Genomic DNA, 21,732 nt, shown 5'->3' with positions numbered 1-21,732 from the left:
AAACTGTGCAGACCCACACAGGCCCTGTGAGTGCTGCCTCAGTCTCTGTGAATTCATATGACTTTGGTTGTGTTACTTTAGAGGGTTTTGCTTTCTTGGTGTCCTCCATCTCCTTGGGTTCTTACACTGTTTTCACATCCTCTTCCTTTGAATTCCTTGAGCACTGAAGGGAGGAATTTGATAGCAACACCCCATTTAGGGCTAAGTGTTCCAAGGTCTCTAACTCTCTGCATAAAGTCTGCCTGTGGGTCTGATTTGTTCTCCTCTGCTGCAGGAGGAAGCGGTCACTCAAGCAGTGTCAAACATAGGTTCTGTTTTGTGGAGTGGACCTTAAGTCAAATCAGGTATTGCAATAATATACCAGGAGACACACACAGCTTAGCAGCCATCAGCAGCTTGGGGCTTGGGCTGTTCTCTAAACTCATTAGAGACCTCCGCAGAGGTAAACCCCTAGCCTGCATGGATCTGCACAGATTAGTATTTTTATGGTTTAGAAGCCTGCTTCTTTTCTTTTCTTCTTTCTTTCTTCCTTTCTTTTCTTTTTGTTTCTTTCTTTTTGTTTGTTTGTTTTTGTTTGTTTTGTTTTTTGTTTTTCTCTGTGCAGCCCTGGCAGTACTGGAACTCTGTGGACTGGGCTGATCTTGAACTCACAGAGACCCACCAGCCTCAGCCTGGGATTAAAGGCTTGCCCCACCACACTTGGACGTCTGCTTTTGGAGTGAGAAAAAGAAAAAGACAAGATCTCCTGAGTAAATTGGGAGCATGGGGATCTTGGGGGAGGACTGAAGTGGGGAGGGGAGAAGCAGGGAGAGGAGCAGAGAAAAATGTAGAGCTCAATAAATATCAAAATAAAATAAATTAAAAAAAAGAATTTGAAAGGAGAGAGAACTGTTTTTCCAATTGCACCCCCCTTCAGATTTAAAACCAAAAGAAAGGGAGGCAAGTGGAGGTAGCAGAGCTTTGTTGAAAGCCGTAGGGAAGCTACTCCCATCCAAACAGGGTGATTTTACAGATTTTATTCTCTTCAGTCTACAGTCACATTTTTTTTCTTTTTTGGTTTTACTATTTCTCTGTAGCTTTGGAGCCTGTCCTGGAACTCGTTCTGTAGACCAGGCTGGTCTCGAGCTCAGAGATCCGACTGGCTCTGCCTCCTGAGTGCTAGAATGAAACGTATGCTCCCGGCTTCTTCTTCCTTCCTTCCTTCTTTCTCTCTTTGCTTCCTTCCTTTCTTGATTTATTTTTATCATTTTATTTTGACACAGGGTTTCTCTATGTAGTTCTAGCTATCCTGGAGTTCACTATGTAGAGCAGGCTGGTCTTGAACTCACAGAAATCCTCTTGCCTCTGGCTCCTGAGTGCCTGTTAAAGAATTTTTATTAAAAAGAATAAAATCTGAGTTGTATCTTTTACTTTGGGTGAAAATGTAGTATCCTAAACTGTCCAAAAGATTATAAGATCACAATGTTATATTATTGCGACCTCTCTTTCTAGTTAATTCACAATGAATACCAGTAATCCTTGCACTCCTGGAGGTGGAGATGGGGGGTAGGAAGTTCAAAGTTATCCTAGGCTATAGTGGAGGTAATCCGGGGCTTGGTGTGCTTCTGTCTCAAAATCAAATCCTTTTTTAATGATTTTTTTTATCTTTTATGTGCATTGGTGTTTTGCCTGCATGTATGTTTATAGGAGGGTACTGGATCCCCTAAAGTCACAGATAGCTGTGACCTGCCACGTGGGTGAGAGTTGAACACCAGTCCTCTGGAAAAAGCAGTCAGTGCTCTTAACCACTGAGTCATTGCTCAGCTCCTCAGAATCAAATCTTTTAAGAGTGTATCAAAATGGGCCTGACAAGAAGACCACTCCTTTAAGACCAGAAGTCTCTTCCTGGATCTAGCTGGTTACAGATTTTCACCACTAAGCTTGCCTTCTTTTTGAAGTTCTCAACTTACAAAACCTAATGTTTTCTTTTTCCCTTTTTCATCTCCCTCTCTTTTTTCAGGTAGTGGTCAAAAATCTAAGCCCATTTGTCCTGCTACCCTGGGTATAGATTCTCACTCCAAAAGAAGCTCCTCACCCAGTGTAGCTGCTTGTGTACTTACACTACTGAGTCACCTTCTTACTCGATTTTCTTTTTCAGCTTCCTCTTTCTGGCTGCCTCTGAGATGTACAGCTCGCCTATCCTATTGCTTTGTTTTTTCCGCTCAAATCCTAGTGAAAGCTTTCTCCTGAGCATTTGTACATGCCTCCATCTACAAGTCTAGGAACTCACAAAGTGATCTGTGTTCCCTTTTAACAGGGGGAGTTTCTGACAGCCTCAACCTTGGGAGAATAGGTCAGGATCAGAGCTGTGGGGAAATGGACAAGGGCCTGGGATAGGCTTGGGAAACAGCTGTTTTTTGAACAGTCCTTGTGCTGTTGGCTTCCACCAGCAGAAGGATACGATCATTACTTCCATGGGATGTGAAAAAGAGGGGAAGGCATGGCGGGACAGGACCTGAGGTGAGAAGCTGGAGAAATCTCTGGGTTAACATAGGAATACTAGCTGGTGCTCATTGTTTAAACCCAGAGCTCCAGGCTAGAGTATATCTGTGGTAGAGTGTTTACCTAGCATATGCAAGCTCCTAAGCTCAGCAGCCAACCAGTCCTGGTGGTATGGGGGAAGGTGGTTCCCAAAGTGTGGTCCCTAGATCAACAGCCCACAAATAATTCTCAAGCTTCATTCTCAAGCCTAAAGCTCAGGCACTCTGGATCAGGAGAGTGGTGAGTGTGAATAAGTGTGTATGTGTGTGTGCGCGCGTGTGTGTGTGTGATAACTCCCTCCCTACTGTGATACTAATGTGCTCAAGTTTGGACAAGCTGAGTCTGAACACATCACTAGAGCACAGAGGGAAATCCAGTCCAGAGTCCACAGAGGTCTGAGAGAAAAACGAGTGTGCACGAAGGCTAGTCAAAACCAGAGTGCAGCAGCTTGAACTGCACCAAGAAACTAGGGTGAATTGCATCTGCAAGTCCTTCCAAACCTGAGTGGAGACTTGGTCCTCTAGGTGGAGGCAAACGGGGCCCATTCTAGTCCATCTTATCCCTGTGTCCCTCCTAGCTTTGTCCTGTGGGAGAAAAATCAGTGCAGATGTCTTTCCACAGCCAGCCTTCCCTGAGGAACAACTGAGCTAGAACTCCATTCCCCGAGGGAGATTGTGGCTGGTCCCTAAGTTGGAAACAAATTAAAGGAGATAAAGAAACTGGGAAGAAACCCAGGATGAAAGATCCCTAACCTGGTCTCTGGAGTCCCTGCCTTTCACTGAATTAATGCACTTGAGAAAGTAGGAGACCTAAGAAGCAAGGAAACCTTTCATTTCTAATGAAAACTTCAAAAAGTGGGTCTCAGCAGTTGTTCTAGAAAAGGGTTGACATAGGGGAGAGAAACTCTATACAATGTGGAGGTGGGATGGCCTCAGGAGAGGTGTTAAAAGGAGAAAGAAGGGGGCAGGAGTGAGAGCTGCTTTGGTTCTGCTGTCTTTCCAACTAGATTCTTAGCTGATTAGAAGCTAGCTGTTGAGAATTTTCACAATAAACCCTGGAATGACAGGAGGGAGACCCACCCGGAGACACCACCTCCCCCCCCACCCTGGGGTAGGCTGGTAGGTGTGCTCCCAGGTTGGAAGTGAAAGAAGCTCTCCTGTGGATGGTAGGCTGTCTTCTCAGAGGCCCCAAGGGACGGCGTTGCAGAGAGCCTGTGGCCTTCTCAGGAGCCAGATGACAGGGCTTTCTCCATGTGTCTTCTGCCTGTCAGGGCCTCCAATGCTCAGGTGCAGACATGGCTATGTCACTTCTCACTCAGTGTCTAAGCCAAGCCGTGACATCACCTGTTTCTTCGTGTCAACAGTTCCCACTTCCGAGTTATCAAGGTACCTTAGAACAAGGTTTTGGGGTAATAGCTATATGAATCAGTGGCCTGCTCCATTTGCACCAGGACACTACTTGGGGAAGTAGTTTTCTGCTGAAGGAGGAAAACCACCATTTTGTCTAACTTCGAACTTCCTAGCGCCCATTCTTCATGTCTCCCAAGAGCTGCAGTCCCCTGGTCCTTGACTAACGGGAAGAGGCAGGTCCCCAAGGGAAGCATGCTTGAGGCCAGAGGGCTTTGGTTTTCAGCCGAGAACCACCTAATTTAGCTTGGAGAGCAGGGTGGGACCTCTGGATTTGAGGGCTTGCAGGTGGAGGATGGCATACACATTCCAGCACTGTGGGCCCCAAAACAGTCGGGCCCACAAGCTCACGTGCTTCCACTCAGTTTGCTGGAACCTGTTGAGGGTACAGAAACCCATCACCTCCCACGTAGAGGGCGGAAGAGGCGGCGCTGACCGCCACAAACTTCGCCGCAGGTGGCCAGTTCTAGCAAGTGTGCGCTGGTCGCCGAGTGGGCGTGGTCAACAAGGCCGGACATGAAGGGCGGGATCTGAGCAGGACCTGGCTCACCGCCCTGCCACAGGTGAGCAGGACTGAAAGGCAAGGGCGGGGCTTACGGGACGGAGAGAGCTCAGACTAGAGAGGTGGAGCCAAGAGGAAAGGGGCGTGGCCTGACTGGGAGGGGCGGGATTCTGAAGAGAAGTGCACAAATAGGTGTGGCCTATTGCAGGGGCGGAGCAAAGGGAAAATTCTTCTCAGGGGCGGGGCTTAATGTGAAAGGACGCTGGGCAGCTTAGCGCGGAGTCGCCGAGTCCGGAAGGGCGGAGCCAGGGCGGGGCCAGGGTGGGGCGGAGTCGGCGGGTCAGCCTCCCCAGCTGCGCCCGCTTCCTCCGGCACTCTGGCCTGGCGGAAGTGCGTCAGTTGTTATCCGCTCCGGCCGCTGCCACTACTGTTTCAGCCTCACGATCTCGGTGATCAGGAGCTCCGCCACCCGCCGTCCTCGGCCGCCCGCCGCCGCTGCCCGCCGGTCGCCATGGGTTGCGTCCCTGAGGGCCCGGTGTAGGGCTGCTGAGCGCCGGCCGCCCTCCGATGCGCCGGGCCCAGACCCGGAGTAGCAGCCCGCGCGGCGCCCGGCGCTGAGCGTCCGTGCCCGGCATGCCCGCCCCGGCCCCGAGCCCGCCCCGGCCCCGAGCCCGCGCGGCGCCTTCCCAGCCCGGCGGCGCGGCGTAGCAGGCGGCGCGGGGCGCCAAGGTCACAGCCGCGGCGCCGCCATGGAGGCCAAGGTCCGGCCGAGCCGGCGTTCGCGCGCGCAGAGAGACCGCGGCCGGCGTCGGGAAGCCGCCCGCGACGCCCGCGCGCAAAGCCCGTCGTCGGGCGACGAGCCGGAGCCCAGTCCTGGCAAGGAGAACGCGGGAGTCCGCGGCGCGCCGTCTCAGCGCCCTACGCCCCTGCGCGCAGCGCGCCCCCCGCGGCGCCGTCGCCGCGAGTCCAGCTCGCAGGAGGAGGAGGTTATTGACGGCTTTGCTATAGCCAGCTTCAGCACCCTGGAGGCCCTGGAGGTAGGTGGGCGCGAAGGTCGGACCGGGGACCAAGGAAACCTACCCGAACGCCGCCTGCCAATGAGAGGACCCGGAGTGAGGGGTGTGTGGGAGGACTTAAATCACGCCGCCCAAGCCGATTTTGCAGCAGTTTTTACTTGTTGCCAAGTTACCGCTGTGTCCTGGACTAACTGGGGAGTTGGGCAGTTTGGGGCCTCGGGAGGCAGCGACGAGAAGGTGGACACTTGGGATTCTTTCTGTTCGGTGTTCTCTTAAGGGTTGTTTGGAGGGGACAGGGAGTAAACTGGCAAACCCTTCTTGGTGATGACTGATTATTGCTTGGGTAGAAGTAATAAGTCTACTAAAAATGCTACCTGACTGTGAGTTATCATGTACAGTATTTGCTGAGCACAGTATCCTTTCTACCTGAACTCATGTTAGTAGAGAAGGAAGCTAGACGCTTCAAGAGAAATGGCCAGCCAGTGAGTGAGTGGGTGGATGAGTGGGTAGCCACTGTGTCTCTGGAACGCAAGTAATTGGAAATGCTGGTCAGGCCTTCAGGGCACCAGCAGAACTTTCAAAGACCCTATTCGCCCCTAGGAATGCAGAGATCTCCATCTAGGTGAGCACTCCTGGAACCACTTCTCAGTCTGCTGGGCTGTGGTCCCAGGGATCACTCTGTAGCTCTTGTCACTTCTGCCCTGACTGACAATTGGGGATTTCCCCAGTCTCCGGCAAAGCTTTGGGAAAGGGGTGTTTGTCATTGCAGGTCTCTAAAGGGAGTTCCCACCAAGCTCATACCCTAATTTTGGGGTCTGCCGGGTCTGTAGAGAGCTGAGGGTCCCACAGTGATGGCTACTATGAGTCGCCCTGGGAAGGGTTTGTCTCAGACGCCTGTAAATGTAGCACAATCATACCTTGTGCTGAGCTCAGTGGTCTTCTGGGGAATATGCGATGAGTTCTGGGCCCAAGTCAGGGATCCCAAGCTAGGTGATTTTATGGGGTGTAATTGTGTTGTGTCTGGTACTGATGTACAGGATTTTGCGCCTGATGTTGGGGTTTCTGCTTTAGTGGTGATAATGACACAGCCAAACACTGCACTAAAACCCCTACATTGCGGCCATAGTACCACATGCTTCAGATAGGTAATCTCATCTTCCACTTTGCCACACCTGTGTCGGCTGCCAGGCCCAGAAAGAGCCTGCACATCCATTTGGCCTTTCCCCCCATTTCTTCTCTAGCACATGGGCCTCTTTTGGGTCTTAGGTTTTGCAGTCTTGGTTTTAGTGCTCTGTCTGCCTGTGTACTGTTCGGTGCTGTTACAGCTTAGCCCTGCTGTCTATTTAAGATCTCATCTGAAGCCGAGCAGTGAGTGGTGGTGCACGCCTTTAATCCCAGCACTCGGGAGGCAGAAACAGGCGGATCTTTGTGAGTTCGAGGCCAGCCTGGTTTATAAGAGCTAGTTCCAGGACAGGTTCCAAAGCTCCAGAGAAACCCTGTCTTGAAAAACAAAAACAAAAACAAAAACAAAAAATTCATCTGAAGTAGGGATTTCTTTTTTCAGGTCTCTAGTTTTGTAGGGATATTTTTTAATCCATGTCTTTCATTGTCCCTTTTGGTCTCACTTTCCCCATACTTTAGAGACTGATTGGTGTGCCTGGGATTCTTCCCCTCCAAACTTGTCAGTGTCCATGAGTTCCCAGTACCCAGAACTGAGCAACCAAGACTCAACAGTGGGAGTGTCTTGTGAATGTCCTGTGCAGTGAGGGAGGGAGTGAAGAGAGGAATGGTCTTTCAGGAAGTCCATAGTCGCTCCTTAAGGTCACACAAGACACGCATGAGAACAGCCATTTTGGACCTAAGTGTTTTGCCTTTGTTAGCTGCAGTTGTAGTCTCTGGCCTTCCCCACCTCTTCTAGGCCACATATAGAGGGTTGACTTGTACAGGCTCACCAGTTTACTCCCAGGTCACTGAGAGATTATCCTGCCTCACTTTACACCTCAACGCAAACTTGTTACCCCCATGGTAGTCTCTCTTATGACCTGAGTGTGGCTTTGGGCAGTACTTGTTTCTGGGCAGATTACAAGGTCTAGATCGCCTCTAGAATAGTTTTGCTGGGTCTCATTTACCAGTAAACTGTTTTCTCCTTGAGATCAGGTTAATCCCATCACCTCTAGTGATGACTAGTTCACTCTACTAGTTGTCTTTGCAGACACAAATTCATTTATCCCTTCAGTGACAACCAGGCTGGGGTCGGCACAGTCTGGAAGTGTGTGTGGTCCCCTGCTCTGCAGCCTCAGGATTATCAGGACTCCAGTCCAGAGGTAGAGCTTGTCTCAACAGTAACTTCCTTAGGATCCCTATGTCATGACACTGTTGAGGGTCAGAGGAGCCTGCATAGTCCCAAAGGCAGTTCAGTGGATGGAATGACTTGGGAGACTGATGGAAGAAGGTCCCGTTACCTCATTTGAGGATGCCCGTGGTAGGCTCCCTGTGCCAGGGCCGCCTCATATCTCTCTGCTGATCTTCCTTTGTTACTGTAGGGATTGGAGCCCTTGACTCCTTTCTGTCTGTGCTGCTTCCCCGGATGCCATGGTGGTGGCTGTTGGCAACAGGGTGTGGGGTAGCACTTAGTGATCCTCAGATTTAGACTAAGAGTCTCATGTTGGAACTGAAGGGATTCAGTCTTCTCTTAACAGGTTGGGGAGTGAAGGACAGGACTCCATAGAAGCCTGGGATTTGGACACTAAGGGAAAGTAGATCTTGCCCTTCTTGTGACCCCACACCCAGCAGTGAAAAGGTGAGGAACTGTTTAGGGCCAGAAGTATCCCCTTCATCCAACACACGTGCCCCAGGTCACTGAACAAGTTGTGCTGGTACCTGTATTACTAGGAAGTAGACTGAGTCCTGCATCCCAGCCTCAGGTAGACAAGCACTTTCTAGCCATAGGGCTAAGACTCTGGGGCCAGAGAACATTTTTACTACCATCACCAAGCAGAAACCACCTGTGATTTCATGTCATGTGATTTCATTAATTTTTTTCCCCCGAGACAGTTTCTCTGTAGCTTTGGAGCCTGTCCCGGAACTCGCTCTATAGACCAGGCTGGCCTTGAGCTCACAGAGATCCCCCTGCCTCTGCCTCCCGAGTGCTGGGATTAAAGGCGTGAGCCACCACCGTCTGGCTCATTAGTTTTAAGCAGCAAGTTGACTGAGGTGGTTGGAAAGTCAAGCTCTTTAGAAGATGGGTGCTTCAGCTGCAGTGCTACATTCCACAGGTGTCTGCTGTTTTCTGGAGCCCCTGACTAGGGGAATAGCCCAGAACAGTTGTACCCCTACATGCGAAGGGAGGTGGTGTTTATTCACATTGGAGAGACAGACAAGTAACAACTATGTCACCTGCACATAGAAGGTTCCTCATAGTGGCCACAAAGAGCTGTGCTATCTATACAGGGAAAGAGAGTGCTGCTCATCACAGAAGACACAACACTGGATACATAAGTGTCATTTATAGTGGGTGGGAGTTGTTCCTCACAATAGAGATGCAGCTAGGTATATGAATGGCTGTGCCATCTAAAAAGGGAGGAGGGGAATTCCCAGAGGAGACACAGCTGGATACCAGTTGTCACATACATGGAGTTGAGGGAGGTTCTTCACAGTGGAGACAGCTTGGTAGAAGCTATGCTGTTTACATAGAGAGGGAGTATTATTGTTCCTTACCTCTGTGCATATGAACTGTACTTGGGACAAAAATGGAAAGGAAAATTGCCCCAAATGCTGTGTGCTGTGGTGCTTTTCTCTCTTTTGTTTCTGCATCTCTGATCAGTAAATGTGACTTATAATTCACAAAATATATTCATAAAACCACACTGTGTACAGAGCTGTGCTTAAGCAACTGTCAGCCACTGGACATGGTGGTGCATGCCTTTGATCCCAGAACTCCAGAAGCATGGGCAGGTGGATCTCTTTGAGTTCCAGGACAACAAGGGCTACATAGAGAGACATTGTCTCTTAAAAAAAAAAAAAAAAAAAAAAAAAAAGACAAAAACTTGTCAGCTTAGCTGACAGCCACCAGCCTGCACTGAGACTTTTGGGGATGACATATCGTGGGACAGTTTGGGAAGGTCTTCACTCTGGCTGTGTTCAGGGGATTATGCCCATACCCTGCCATGCTGATGCTTGTGCATAGCTGTGGGAACTGAAACACATGGACATTTAGGTGAGGAGAGGAGAGCTATGGCAGGAGGCATTTTCCATTCACCGCCTGGCTCCCTTGGTTGATCCTGAATGAAGAGAACTTTGTTTTTTTGTTTTGTTTTGTGTTTTGTGTCCCCCCCCCCCCGCCCCATCTTTTTCTGCTTCTGTGAGAAAGCCATTTTCCCAAAGCTGTCCCCATTTGCTCCTAGACAGTGCTCTTGAGTTCTCATTGGGTCTTCAAGCACTTGACTCTGGTCATCTTGCTTTTATTTATAACGCTAATTTTACTATGCAGCCAGTTGATCATTTCATAGCATTCCTAGAGCCACAGATTGATGGTAGTCTTGGCGTCTTTCCTTCCCTTGTGGGTGAGGTCCCTTTAGTTTTGGTTCTGACATGCATGCTTGCTGCACTGGTCTTGAAGCACATTCCTATGCCTTGCTGACTGTGCTTGGGTTTTGTTCTTAGGATCCAGTAACATTTCAGCTCTTAGCTCTTGGGTGTCTCTGGAGCCCCATAGAGAACTGTTTATATGGAGTCCATTCCAGAATTAGCTATGAGTTTTGCTGCTGTCTTCCTGGTCTGAAGTTTCTTGTTCTACCAGCTCTGCTGTTTGGATTGGGGGCTTTTCTCTTTTCCTGCACTCTGAGTAGCAGCTACTTCTTTTACTGGACAAAATTCTTAGGTCACAGAATCCAACCTTGTTAACTGGTGACCGGTTGGTCGGCATTGTTTGGTGGGGCCTGCTTTCATGTCAAGAAGCCTTTTCAGGAGGCCCACCTATAAGCAGCAGCCAAGACCAAGAGGGATGCATGCTATAGCAGTGCCCATCTGTTAAAGCCAGGGCATGCAGCCTGGTTATAGGGTTGGGTAGTGTGGGAGGGGCCTAGTCTACTCAAATCCCTTGCAAGCTGCCCCCTCCATCTACACTCAGCACCCCTCCATTCAGATTCCATAGTCACTTGACAACTTCCTTGTTCCCTTCTGTGACCTACCTGTTCCTGCCAAGATGATCCAGGCTTAAATCCAGGCCCAGTGTTAGTCTACAGCTCTTCCACCCGCTGGATCCCCAACTGCTACTAGGTGTGTTAGAACCCCTGATACCGACATGTGCTTGGGTGTGGTTATGTTTCCAGCTTTGAATAGGGTAGAAGGGATATGATGGAAGCTGTGTATTGTGTATAGGGTAGAGTAGAAGATATGAAACTAGTCAGAATATTACAGTGGAGTGGCAGGTGCCTGGCATGTTCTACCTGAGTAGTTAAAAAAGGAAAGTGTACCAACGAGGTACTAGTGTTCCTCAGCACAACATGAGCTGTTCTATGTGGTTTCTGCGGAGAGATGGTATGGAGAGCTATTGGCTTTGTGGTTCCATGCTGTGTACAGAGCTTTCTAGCTCGGGCAGGTGTCTTGCCATTAGTTGGAGCATGTGTGGTGCATGCAGTTGTGTATTGGTGATTCCTGGTAGAAGCCTGGCTGTTGCCTGGCTTGGCAGCTCAGCTCTGATTCAGGCTTGAAACTGCCATCTCGGGAGGAACAGCCACTTGTCCCTTAGATTTCTCAGGATGCCTCAGGTGGTGCCTGCATATCCTGTATTCACAAACCAGTCCCTCTTTCTGTAAGGAGCAGAGGAGTGTCAAAGTTTCCGTGCTGTAGTTGTTCCTCGAAGCCTAGCCTTGTTGCTTAATGACAGAAAAAGGTCAGTGCTGTACTGTCTCCAGGGTGTAGGTGTGGTTGGAGGATTTTGTGTGTTGAGCTTTCCCTCTGGTAACCTCTAAAGAGGCTGCAGTGTTGTTCCCATACTTATGGAGAAACTGAGGCACAGAGTAAAGCTAGAGTCCCCAGTGAGATTCAGACAGATTCCTGGAGAGTGGCCAGCTTCCCCTGTTCTATTTTGTTCCATTTTGCTAGCAGCTCTTGCCTTGGCATCTGTCTGTCAGACTAACCGACTCCCAGCTTCTATGTCCATCTTTCTGCACCCTGGCTGTCCTCCCGCTTCTCTGCAGTTTGTTCTCCAGTCTGACAGCTTTGTCATCTTCAAAAGGCCCAGGTTTCTCTCCCGTGAAAAGGCAGAGTTCTCACAGGGATCTTTCAGATGTGCTCTGGCCACCTGCCCCCTCAGACCCTGGCTCTTGGGATACTGCTCATACTGTAGAGCTTTGGTTGCCCCTTGACCAGATTCTGTTCTGTATGGCCTTCCCTCCTCTTCATCTCATGATGTTGCCAGCACACTTAGAACTGGGGACTGAACCCAGTGACTGCCCAGGGAGGAGTGGCTCCTGGTGAGGTGATGTGGTGGTATCCTCAGTATCCCTAGCTTTTCCCTTCATCTGAGGTAGGGACTAGTCGAGCAGAGTAGGAATAGGCTTGCTTGTCAAGGCTCCAACCTCAGGGGCTTCCTGTGATTCAGGAATACCAGTGAGTCTGTCTCAGGGCATCTACACATTCTCCAGCAGTGCAGCTGCTGTCTCCTAGCTCTCAGGAAGAGGCCCTGGGCTTCCTCTGCCCTCAGTCTTGCGAGCCAAACATTGCAGAAAAATCTGTAAACTGCTTGGGAATACCTGCTTCCTGCTCTGGGTCTTAGTTCCTCATCTGCAGAAAGGGTAATGAGGCAACATGTGCTTGTTCTCCCTGCTACCCATTGGCCACTAGGATGAGAGTCCTGTGGTAAGCATACTTAGGTCCCTGTGTCTTCCTTCAGTCTACTCCAGGCAGACCCTGCTGGACCTATATCCAGAACTGGACTACTTGTAGTGGTCTCCAGTACAGAGAGGAAGAGCAGGCTCAGTTTGAATGCTTGCCTATTGCCCCTCCCCACTCATTTAAACTTACCAGATCCTTTCATGTCCCAGGCTTGTGGCATCAGAAATGTCCAGCCTGGCTTCAGCTGACTCTGCTGTAGAAGAGGCTTTGGGAGACACCCTGGATGACAACTGAGCAGCAGCTGTGCTGAAGCTTTGACGGGCCTAGAGTGTGGCAGAAATCAGACCTGAGGTGTCTTCCCAGAACTTGGAAGAGAAAGTGCTGTTTTAGACAGATGGGCTGTTGGCCTGCCTTGCTTTCTGGCTAAAGAGAATAGGCCAGGGAAAATGGCTTAGGGTAGACTATCCCTCCCAGGAGTACTGACCTCATGGGAGAGCACTGAGGACCCAGTGTACTGTGACTGGGGCAAGGGACTTGAAGGCTGCCACACCAAGGATAGCCTGGATCAGGCATCAGTCGTGTTCAGGGGACCTTGGCTCTGCCCTAGAGCCCCCAGACCTTCTCCTTTCCTGCCTTTAGCCACACAGCCTTTGCTCTGCTCTGGGACCTTCTTGTCCATCTGGGTTACCACCCCTTTTTACTGTCTCCACTCAAATCTAGATGATCTAATTTCTTGTCTTTTATGGCTGTGGGAAATTGTATGTGTTCAGAGTACACAGAACCTACATCCTCACAAAAAGTGGCCGCAAGCTGACAGTGGGGTCAGAACTGAGATCCCATAAGGCCCTCCTGCATGCTGACTTCTTCCTGGAAAACTGCTACCCTTAGGTCTTCCTCAGTGACCTATCCTAGAGAAACCATGCCTTGCCCCACCCCTTAAAAAAAAAAAAAGAAATGGGATTTGAGAACAAGGCTATAGTCTGTCTGAATGGAGCTGGAAGGAAGGATTGTGGAGACTGATTTCAGAACCATTGCTCAGGCCAGCAATGTGGACATGATATAGTAGTTTGATGTAGACCACAAGCAAGTGGCCTCCATGCTCCTCTGTCTAGCTCCAGCTCCTCCCTGGATAGTACTGCTAATGTCAGCGCTTCCCACCTTCTACACCTCGCTTAGCCATAGATAAGGCCTGCTGTTGTCTCCAAGTGACCCTCTGTCCGGCCAGTGTTGTGCATGGTGCAGCTGCGTGACTAAGATCTGAAGGGATGAAGGTCTTTGCCAGAACCCTGGTGGGTGGAATGCTCAAAACACTTTATTTAGTAATTGCAGGGTGGGGTATATGGCCCTTGAACCCATTGGTGCTCTGGTCTCCCCAACTTTTCCTGAACCCCAGCACTGTAGCAGTAGTTGTGTAGCAGTATGGTCTCTGCGTCCTTGTATCCTGTGGCAGCCTGTGCTGGTCACAGGAGTCTCTACCTGTCCACCGAAGCCTGTTGGGTAGCAGGTATGAAGGTAATATCCATGAAATTGGAGATTTCAGAGATGGGGCACAGTGGTCTATACTTCTGGAGCAGGTAAGAAGTCATGAGGACCTGTGGAGATCCTCTTGGGAACATTTGACTCAGGTTCTATACTGAAACTCAGCAGCCAGTTGGGAGAAGCAAGCTGAAGAGAGAAAGATCTGGGAGGGAGCGCCCTATTTCCACCTTAGCTGGAGAGGTAGTTAAGATGCCAGTAGGTTGGGTGCTGCCCCCAGGGGTCAGAGGACTGCAAGGACTGGTTGGTTCATGGGAGTCCTACCTGGGTGGATACCTGAGTGGAGATCTTGAACTTGGGTAGACAGCAGCCCAGAGAACAAGGAAACTGGTAGATTCAGCATGAGGGGAAGTCTAAGGAAGGCTGCTGAGATGTTTAAGTAGTTGGTGAGAAGGGAGCCTGGAGTACTGGAGCAGTATTTGCCTGTACAGGTTCTAATACTCCAGACTCAGATTTTCCAGGGGCAATACTGTCACATGGGTTAGGAAGCTCGGGACAAGGCTTCAGACAGGCTTGGGCCAGGCCTTCCTGCTTTCCAAAGGGAACCTGCCTTAGGCTTGTTGATAATAGGGGTAAGAGTGAGCATATACTTTCTTGGCTAAAGGGGATGGGGCTGAGCCTTAGGGGATCATGATGGGAGTTAAGTAGCTTGGCCTCTGAAGAGAAACAAGTCTCCTTGTGGTTGGTTTAATGTCGTACAATTAGGATTTTATTGGTATTGCATAGCAGTAACATGATGGGAACAGTCGTGTAAAGTCCCCATTAGAAAATTGAATGGAGGTGGCAGGGAGAAACAAGCTGTGGAAACAACGTGGTGGCACACGCCTCTAACTCCAGCATTGAGAGGCAGAAACAGGTGGATCTCTGAGTTGGAGGCTAACTTGGCATACCTAGTGAGTTAGTGAGTTCCAGGGCTACACAGAGAAAAACCCTGTCTTGAAAAGCCAGAAAGAAAAAGAAAGGAAGGAAGGAAGAAAATTGAATGGTCAATTTCCTTTACTAGGCATTCAGCTTGGTGTTCTTTTTGGGGTGGGGAACACAAGCTTGAAGCCTGGAATGACTGTGGGATTGTTAGCACAAACAGCACCTTGTGTGTGGGCTTGATTGCTGGTGGCTAACCTGCTGCACATGATAGTCAGATCTACTCTGTACTCTGTCTTGCTGCACAGGTCCTGGCAGGATGACTCCTTGGGCTCCCAGTGTTTGTCTTCTGCCAGACTCCTCAGACAGGAGCTGGCATTCCCCGGGGTGCTGGAGTAGGGGTTGTTTGTATAAGACTCTGGGTTACCAGAGACCAAGCTGTCTTTCTGGATGGCTTCTCTGAGCCTCTGGTGTCCGTGTTTGGTTTTAAGATACCCAGTACTGGTTGTATGTGGATCCATTGAGTGTCTTAACAGAATACCTAAGGCAGGGCCTACATGGGTCATGAATACAGAACTTATCCATTAGTGTTTTGAGCCTTTCTTTCCTTGGTGTCCTAGTACCTTTGTGAGTGGCCACTTTCCCTGGAATTATTTTGGCTCATTTGAAGACAGAGCCTAGAGCCCTGCTTTCTCTTAGACCTGGGGTACCTGAACCTGGTGCTACAGTCACCATGCTCCAGTGCTGGCTGCCTGGGCTCTGACATTTGGCTCTAAGTAAAACCTCTCTGAGCTTCAGTGCTTACCCTGCGGGGAGGGGTGTAGACTGTAGAACAGCAACTATGGGACACTGCTAAAGGCAACTCTGTGCTGTGTGTCTTAAGTATAGGTTAAGCTACTGAAGGCCCTTCCTTTACTGGTGGTCTAAAAGCAGGGCTTTTAGAGACGGGGTCTATTGGGCAGTGCTTAAGCTCCAAAAATGCCCAGACAGACAGAATAACCCATTGTTCCCCAGATGCCTAGGTGATGCTTGAGCAATTTCTGTGCTCTCCTAATGTGCAAGGTGAAAGTTGGTTTACACCAACCGAGAATTTCAGAATTGAGATTTGGTGACAGCCTTGCTAGTACCCCTTGAGTGAGTCACCTTTGTTCCCTCAGGCAGGTGTACATACACACAAGACTCATTCATGAAGGGAAATCTGAAGGTGTCTTCCTTTGAGGTAGGAGCTGGCTTCTATCACTCACTAGCCAGCCCTTCCCTAGGCTAACTGGGGCAGATGACCAAGAAAACAATTCTGTGTGCAGGATGAGACTAGAAAGTGGACTAACAGAATGGGAGGGGGCCAGTGGAGTCTTTTATCGCATAAAAAGCAGAGTACCAAATAGATACAGAGGATTCAAATTCCTAGTAGGGCCTGGGCCTGGATCTGTACTAACTGTCTGTCAGTTTTCCAATTACTTTCTCTTTCCTTTGCTTGCTGCTGTTGGGTAAGACCAGGCTTGCTCTCTCTCCCCCACCCCAACCCTTTGCTGTCCTAGTCAGAGATGGTCATTGTTTAGTATCCATTAAAGTTGACCTCAGTTTATTTAGACTTTGGGTCTAAAACACCCTGCAAACAGCCCTGTCGCAGCTATAACATCAGAGTGCCTATAAGTCTTTGCTTTTTTTTTTCTTTTCCTTTTTTTGTACATTTCAGTCCTTAGCAGCAGGGCAGGCTGATAGCCCAAGGCCCTTGTGGACAGATGACAAGACAGTCTGCAGTATGGGTTTAATGAGATCAGGACCTTAAATACTTGTGTATTGCAGAAGGTCATTATGTTCAGCCTTAACCTGTCCAAGGTAGAAAGGCAGGGCAGAAACTCAAATCTTCTGTCTCTGGGGCAGGGGTGGCTCTGCCTTTGAGGCCTTGGGATGTTCCCTTACATACAGATTTTCCTGTTTTCGGGGAGGTTTTGTTTTTCTGTAGACTTCACTGGCCACTGCTTTTGGGGAAGTCTAAGCTGCATGTGAGTGTTCGCCTCATTTCTGTGCCTCCATTGATAACCAGTGCTGGTCATTGCTACAGAAGTGAGGGTCCCAGAACATGATGGGACCACTGACAGGGCTAGCTGACAGTAATGTCTTTGAAGTCTGACAACATGAAAGATACTTGGCAAGGCTCTCTGCAGTCTCCTGGGTAGTGGTGCTTCCTGTGGAATGAAGTTTGTCACTGGGAAGAACATAGGGAATTAGGGCCACTGGGGGGCACTTCTGTGGAAAGTAGGGATCACCTGGGGTATTTCCTATTTTATATAGCATGTTACCAGGGGGCATTTCCTGTGGGTGTCACTTGGTGAGGCTCACAGGTATTCTTAACCCCAGGCCAATATGTCACCTCGGAGAGTTCCCAAGTATGCCATACATGAAGAATTCTACAATACTGTTTACTGGGCCCCTGGGAACTTGGGAATTTCCTACAAAATCCAGCCAGCCATCACCTGTCTGTTTCCCTTCAGACATGGCTTTACAGGTTGGAGGCTCCTTCCTGTGAGGAGTCTCCACAGCCTGGGAACCTGCTTCATCTCCATAGGGTATTTCCACAGGTTGACATGTATTTGCTTCTTTCTCTGCAGAAGGACATGGCTCTGAAGCCACATGAGCGGAAGGAAAAATGGGATCAACACCTCGTCAAGAAGCCCCGAGAGTCAGAAAACTGCCCATCTGCTGAGCTGAGTGAGAACAGGCAGCCCCTGGAGCTGGGCAGTCCAGGGCAGAATGCAGAGCCCACTTGTGATGAAGGGACTAAGAAGGTCCCGTTGCAGCCCTCCAAACAGGTAAGCATCCTGTGCCCTCCCTTACTCAAGATCTCTGCAGTGGTGGGATCTGCACCAGTTCTATACGCACACCTGGACCCCACCCTTCGGCGTCTGGCCTGCCTGGCAATGCACCCCATCATTGCTAGGCTTGGGGAATGGGGTAGATAGGTAGGAGCCAGGCTGGTCACAGAGGTGTGGGGACCTGTCTGTCTGCCCAACTGAAAAGGCCTGCCTGGCCAGTGCTATCGCTTCTCCCCAGGAGTACAGGGGTGTGTGCTGGCCAGGATGGGTGACAGTGCTAAGCTGATAGGCCGGCCCCGCTTCCCACTGCGTCTGTCAGGTTCCGCCGACTAGGTGTCTGGAGACATCCAGAGTGTCTCTAAATGGATATGGGGACAAGGCTCCTGCTAAGAGGGGAATGCTCAGCCAAAGGCTTCAGGTGGTGGTCCAGCAGTGAAAGGAGAAACCAAGAAAAGGGATGCCCTCCCTCCCCCAGGAGGAGTGTTTCTGGCCATATGAGGTCTGTCAGAGCAGGTAGAAACTGGTCTGTGCTGCCTGAGCATGGGTCTGTCCTGAGTCATGGCTCAGTGCTACAACTGCTTTCCTCCTGAGGACCCTAGGCCTGTGCCCTCTTTTTATAGAAAAGGGCTTTTCTCGGCAGTTAAGACTGCTCTGAGCTCCCTTGGGAATTGGGCTTTGGAGAGGGAATAGCATGTCTTGGGCCTGGGCTGGATGGGGGATCCGCGGGCACACCTGCCCAGGTGGACACATACTCTTTCTTCCATGCAGGTGTGCTCCCCAGAAGGGGGGCCGCTCCCAGCCAGCCCCTGGCACCAGAACGGCCCGGCCCAGCACCAGCAGCAACAACAGCCCAGCCAGTCCAGCCAGCCCCAGGGGCCCCTCCCAGCCCCAGGGCAGCCCTGCCAGCCCCAGCGGCCACCCCTGGGTCAGCGTGCTTGGCCCCATCGATCACTTGGCTTGAGACAGCCTTGCCAGCCCCGGCGCCCACTTCTGGGCCCTGGTCAGCAACACCGACCCCAGCATCTGCTTCCGGCCCCAGATCAGCTCAGCCAGACCCAGCGCTCACGCCTGGCTCAGCCCCGCAGGCCACTCTTGGCTCTTCCAGGCTCCAGGCAGCGCCTGCAGTCCATCCAGACTCCATGGCATCGCTACCCACTTCGGTCCCTGTTGACCTCGTGTCACCTCTGCCGGTCTCTACTGACCGTGTGGCACCGTTGCCGACCTTTGCAGTCATGGACCACAGAGTGTTCCTGTGACCAGCCCTGTAGGGCTGCCTCAGGACAGCGCTGCCAGCCCCCTCGGACTCTCACCTTGCAACCACGCCATTGTCCCTCCAGCCATCTTTCAGGCCAGTGCTGCTGCTCCTGGCAGGCACTGTTGGCCCCACATCAGCAGAGCCAGCCCCATAGATCTCTCCTGGGCCAGTCTAGTTGCCCCCGACAGTCACTGGTGGTCCTCAAGCAGCCCCAGCAATTAGTTGAAGGCCCAGAGCAGAGTAGCTCTCCAAATCCTGCCCTGCTGAGTCCTAGACAGTCACAACAGAAGTGTCCAAGTCTTAGCCCAGAGCCGTCTCACCTACCTAAACAGCCCCTCATGGGTCCAAAGAAGCCCCTGCGGTCACTTCTGGGCCCAGACCAACTTCGCAAACCCCAACCGTTACTTCCCCTACCCGATCGCCCTTCACTTCTGGGGCAGCCAGGCCTGGCCCCCCAGCCTCTTCTGAGGCCCCTTTGTCAACTGAGGCGGCAGTCCCTAATGGATCTGGTGCCAGCCCGTCAACCCCAGCCTTCGATCCTGGGCCATCCCTTCAGGCCCTTGAGGACACAGTGGACTCGAAACTCTGTCCTGGGGGTGGCCCGCCAAGCCCCATCTGTGAGTCCTGGAGCATGAGGCTTGTAGATAACTCCCTGGATGAATTTGTCACGCTGCAGTTGGGCTGCACCAGTGAGAACCTTACTCTTTAGATGCTTCACAGACTGCCATGAGGCTGTTCCCAGACTTCTTTGACTGATTGGGGCCTGAGGTCAAGGCAGGAGAGCCCCTGCTGTGCCAAGACCAGGCCCAGGCTCATCGCATCAGAAGCATCAGAAGAGAGATGAACGCCAAGTCATTCCATCATCCTACTGCCCCTTCCATAGGTGTCAGGCCTCTTGGTGTTACTGTGCCCCTCACATGCTTTATGTTGGACAACTCCTAGGAGAGGTTACACAGCCACCCAAGGACTTGGAGCCTGTTGGGATCCTTCAGCATCCTTTGGTGCCTCTAATTGCCAACAACATTTTTGCATCTCCGCGTCTCATGCATGTGTGCAGGTGCAAGTGGTGTGTACATGTGTGCCTGTGGGTGGCGGGCATGTGTGATGGAGTGCCAGCCTAGGCCTCACTTTCTGTCCCCCACTTCACACCCACTGTGTTCCCTGCCCTGAGCACAATGGCTTAAGTGACTCAGGGCCACAGCGTGCATTTGGTTAGCCAGGTTTCAGCTCACTCTGTAGTAGTGCGAGCGGCGGGCTGTGTTCCTGCCCAGCTCCGCATGGCTAGCTTTACCTGAAATAATTACGCAGAAACTGTATTCTTTTAAACACTGCTTGGCCCATTAGCTCTAGCCTCTTACTGGCTAGCTCTCACATCTAGATTAACCCATTTCTAATAATTGTGTACCACCACAAGGTGGTAGCTTACCAGTAAGATCTTAACCAGCATCCATCTTGGAGAGCAGAGCTATGGCGACTGCCTGACTGGGATTCTTCCAGCATTCTGTTCTGTCTACTCCGCCTATCTAAGCTGTTGTCCTATCAAAGGGTCAAGGCAGCTTCTTTATTAACCAACAGACATTTGACCCTCCTCCATCATCACACCTTTTGGCTGTGGGATGATGTTAGTGTCTACTTGAAGATCCTCCAGCTGCATAAGAGATATGAAGGGGTGGTGACTCCGTGGCTGCTTCCCCACCTCTCAGGGCTTTCTCCACCCCAGAGACACTGACAGGGCAGCTAGAAGCCTCTATCCGGACTCTTCATCCCCGTTACAACAGTGTTCAACCCTGATTCTGATGCCTATTACTACACTTTTGGGCCTGCACCTGTCCCTATTACCTGCAGTCAGGGGTTGTTCAGCTTGCCAAAGTTCCATCTTAGGGGAGCCGGCCCCACACTGGATCTCCTGGAGTCCCAGTGGCTAGATTGAGTCCGCGAAGGGGAGGTGACCAGAGCAGAGAGAGGACTCCTGGGCTTGGAACTTCTACCTGGGGGGTTGTCTAGGCTACATGGCTGGGCCCCAGTCACTGTACCTGGTACCTGTTCTTATTCCTGTTGACACTGGATAACCCCTTTCTGATGCTTAGCACAGCCTATGAACTGAGAATTTGGAACTTATTTTTCTGATTATAAAAATAAAGTGCCATGCCATTTTTATAACAGTGTTTTATAATTTAAATAGATGACCTGTTTCCCGTGATTTATTCCATTGAGTGGTTTTGTATATCTAGAGTTGGTCTTCTGTTCACTAAGTACTAGACAGAGGAGACTTGGAGTCACATTCTGTCCTGTGGGTCTGGGGAGCTGCTGTCCTTGCCATGACCCTCATGGAGAGGGCTGTAGTACCTAGACATGTGCAGTAGAAGTTTGTGGTGGGTATTGAGTTATTAAGGGTGGAGCTCTTGAGGGCAGGATTCATACGCCGAACTGGGCCCATCCATGTCAGTGTTTTGAAGAGAGTTGGCTGCATGGGGGTGGCCCAAGGAACCTAGCGCCTGAGTTAGACTGCCCTGAACCTACTCTACACATTAGCTTGTGGAAAGGGTTAGGGAAATCCTATTTTTGATGATGCACCGCACACATACAGGTCCTTCTGTCCTGTTTGGGGCCAGAAAGTGCATTGTAAAGTCCTCTTATCTCCTACTGCTCTGCTTAGTCTATTCCAGGGTTGGAAGGCTGGTTGGTTGTACCTGAGGGTATCTATTGTATCAGGCCAATCTGGGTGCCCTTGGCTGCCTCTTAGTTGTGTGTTTAAGAGGGGAAATAGAATACTGACAGTGGTGGGCAGATTAGCACAGAAAGTTGAGGCTTCTAGGATGAGGTCTTGTAGACGCTTGCTAAGGAAGACTACTTGAACGTAGTGGGTCAGAGACATGGCTCAGCTCAGCAGGTAGAGAGGTGCCTATGCCACAAGGTGGCAGGAGAGAACAGACTTTTTTTTTTTGGGTTTTTTTTTTTTTTTTTTTTTTTTTTTTTTTGTTTT

General features: G+C 50.6%; 1 protein-coding gene across 13 annotated transcripts in view; it reads left to right on the top strand.

Moving 5' to 3' along the window:
- The first annotated feature begins 5,170 nt into the window (after window positions 1-5,170).
- Fbrsl1 (fibrosin like 1) overlaps window positions 5,171-21,732 on the top strand; it is a 75,932-nt gene continuing 59,370 nt past the window's right edge. For 12 of the 13 annotated variants that reach the window (XM_050158875.1, XM_050158874.1, XM_050158873.1 and 9 more), the window contains exons 1-2: window positions 5,171-5,465; window positions 17,291-17,491. In XM_050158875.1, coding sequence (XP_050014832.1) covers window positions 5,178-5,465; window positions 17,291-17,491 — 489 coding nt within the window. In that variant the 5' untranslated portion in view covers window positions 5,171-5,177. Of the gene's footprint in view, window positions 5,466-17,290; window positions 17,492-18,262; window positions 20,926-21,732 lie in introns of those variants that run through there. The other variant, XM_050158884.1, reaches the window with a different exon arrangement.

Source organism: Alexandromys fortis, unplaced genomic scaffold (assembly GCF_014885135.2).
Source record: "Alexandromys fortis isolate MF-2015 unplaced genomic scaffold, M_Fortis_MF-2015_v1.1 scaffold_90, whole genome shotgun sequence".
Classification (NCBI taxonomy): Eukaryota; Metazoa; Chordata; class Mammalia; order Rodentia; family Cricetidae; genus Alexandromys; species Alexandromys fortis.
This window is presented reverse-complemented; position numbering and strand designations above follow the sequence as displayed.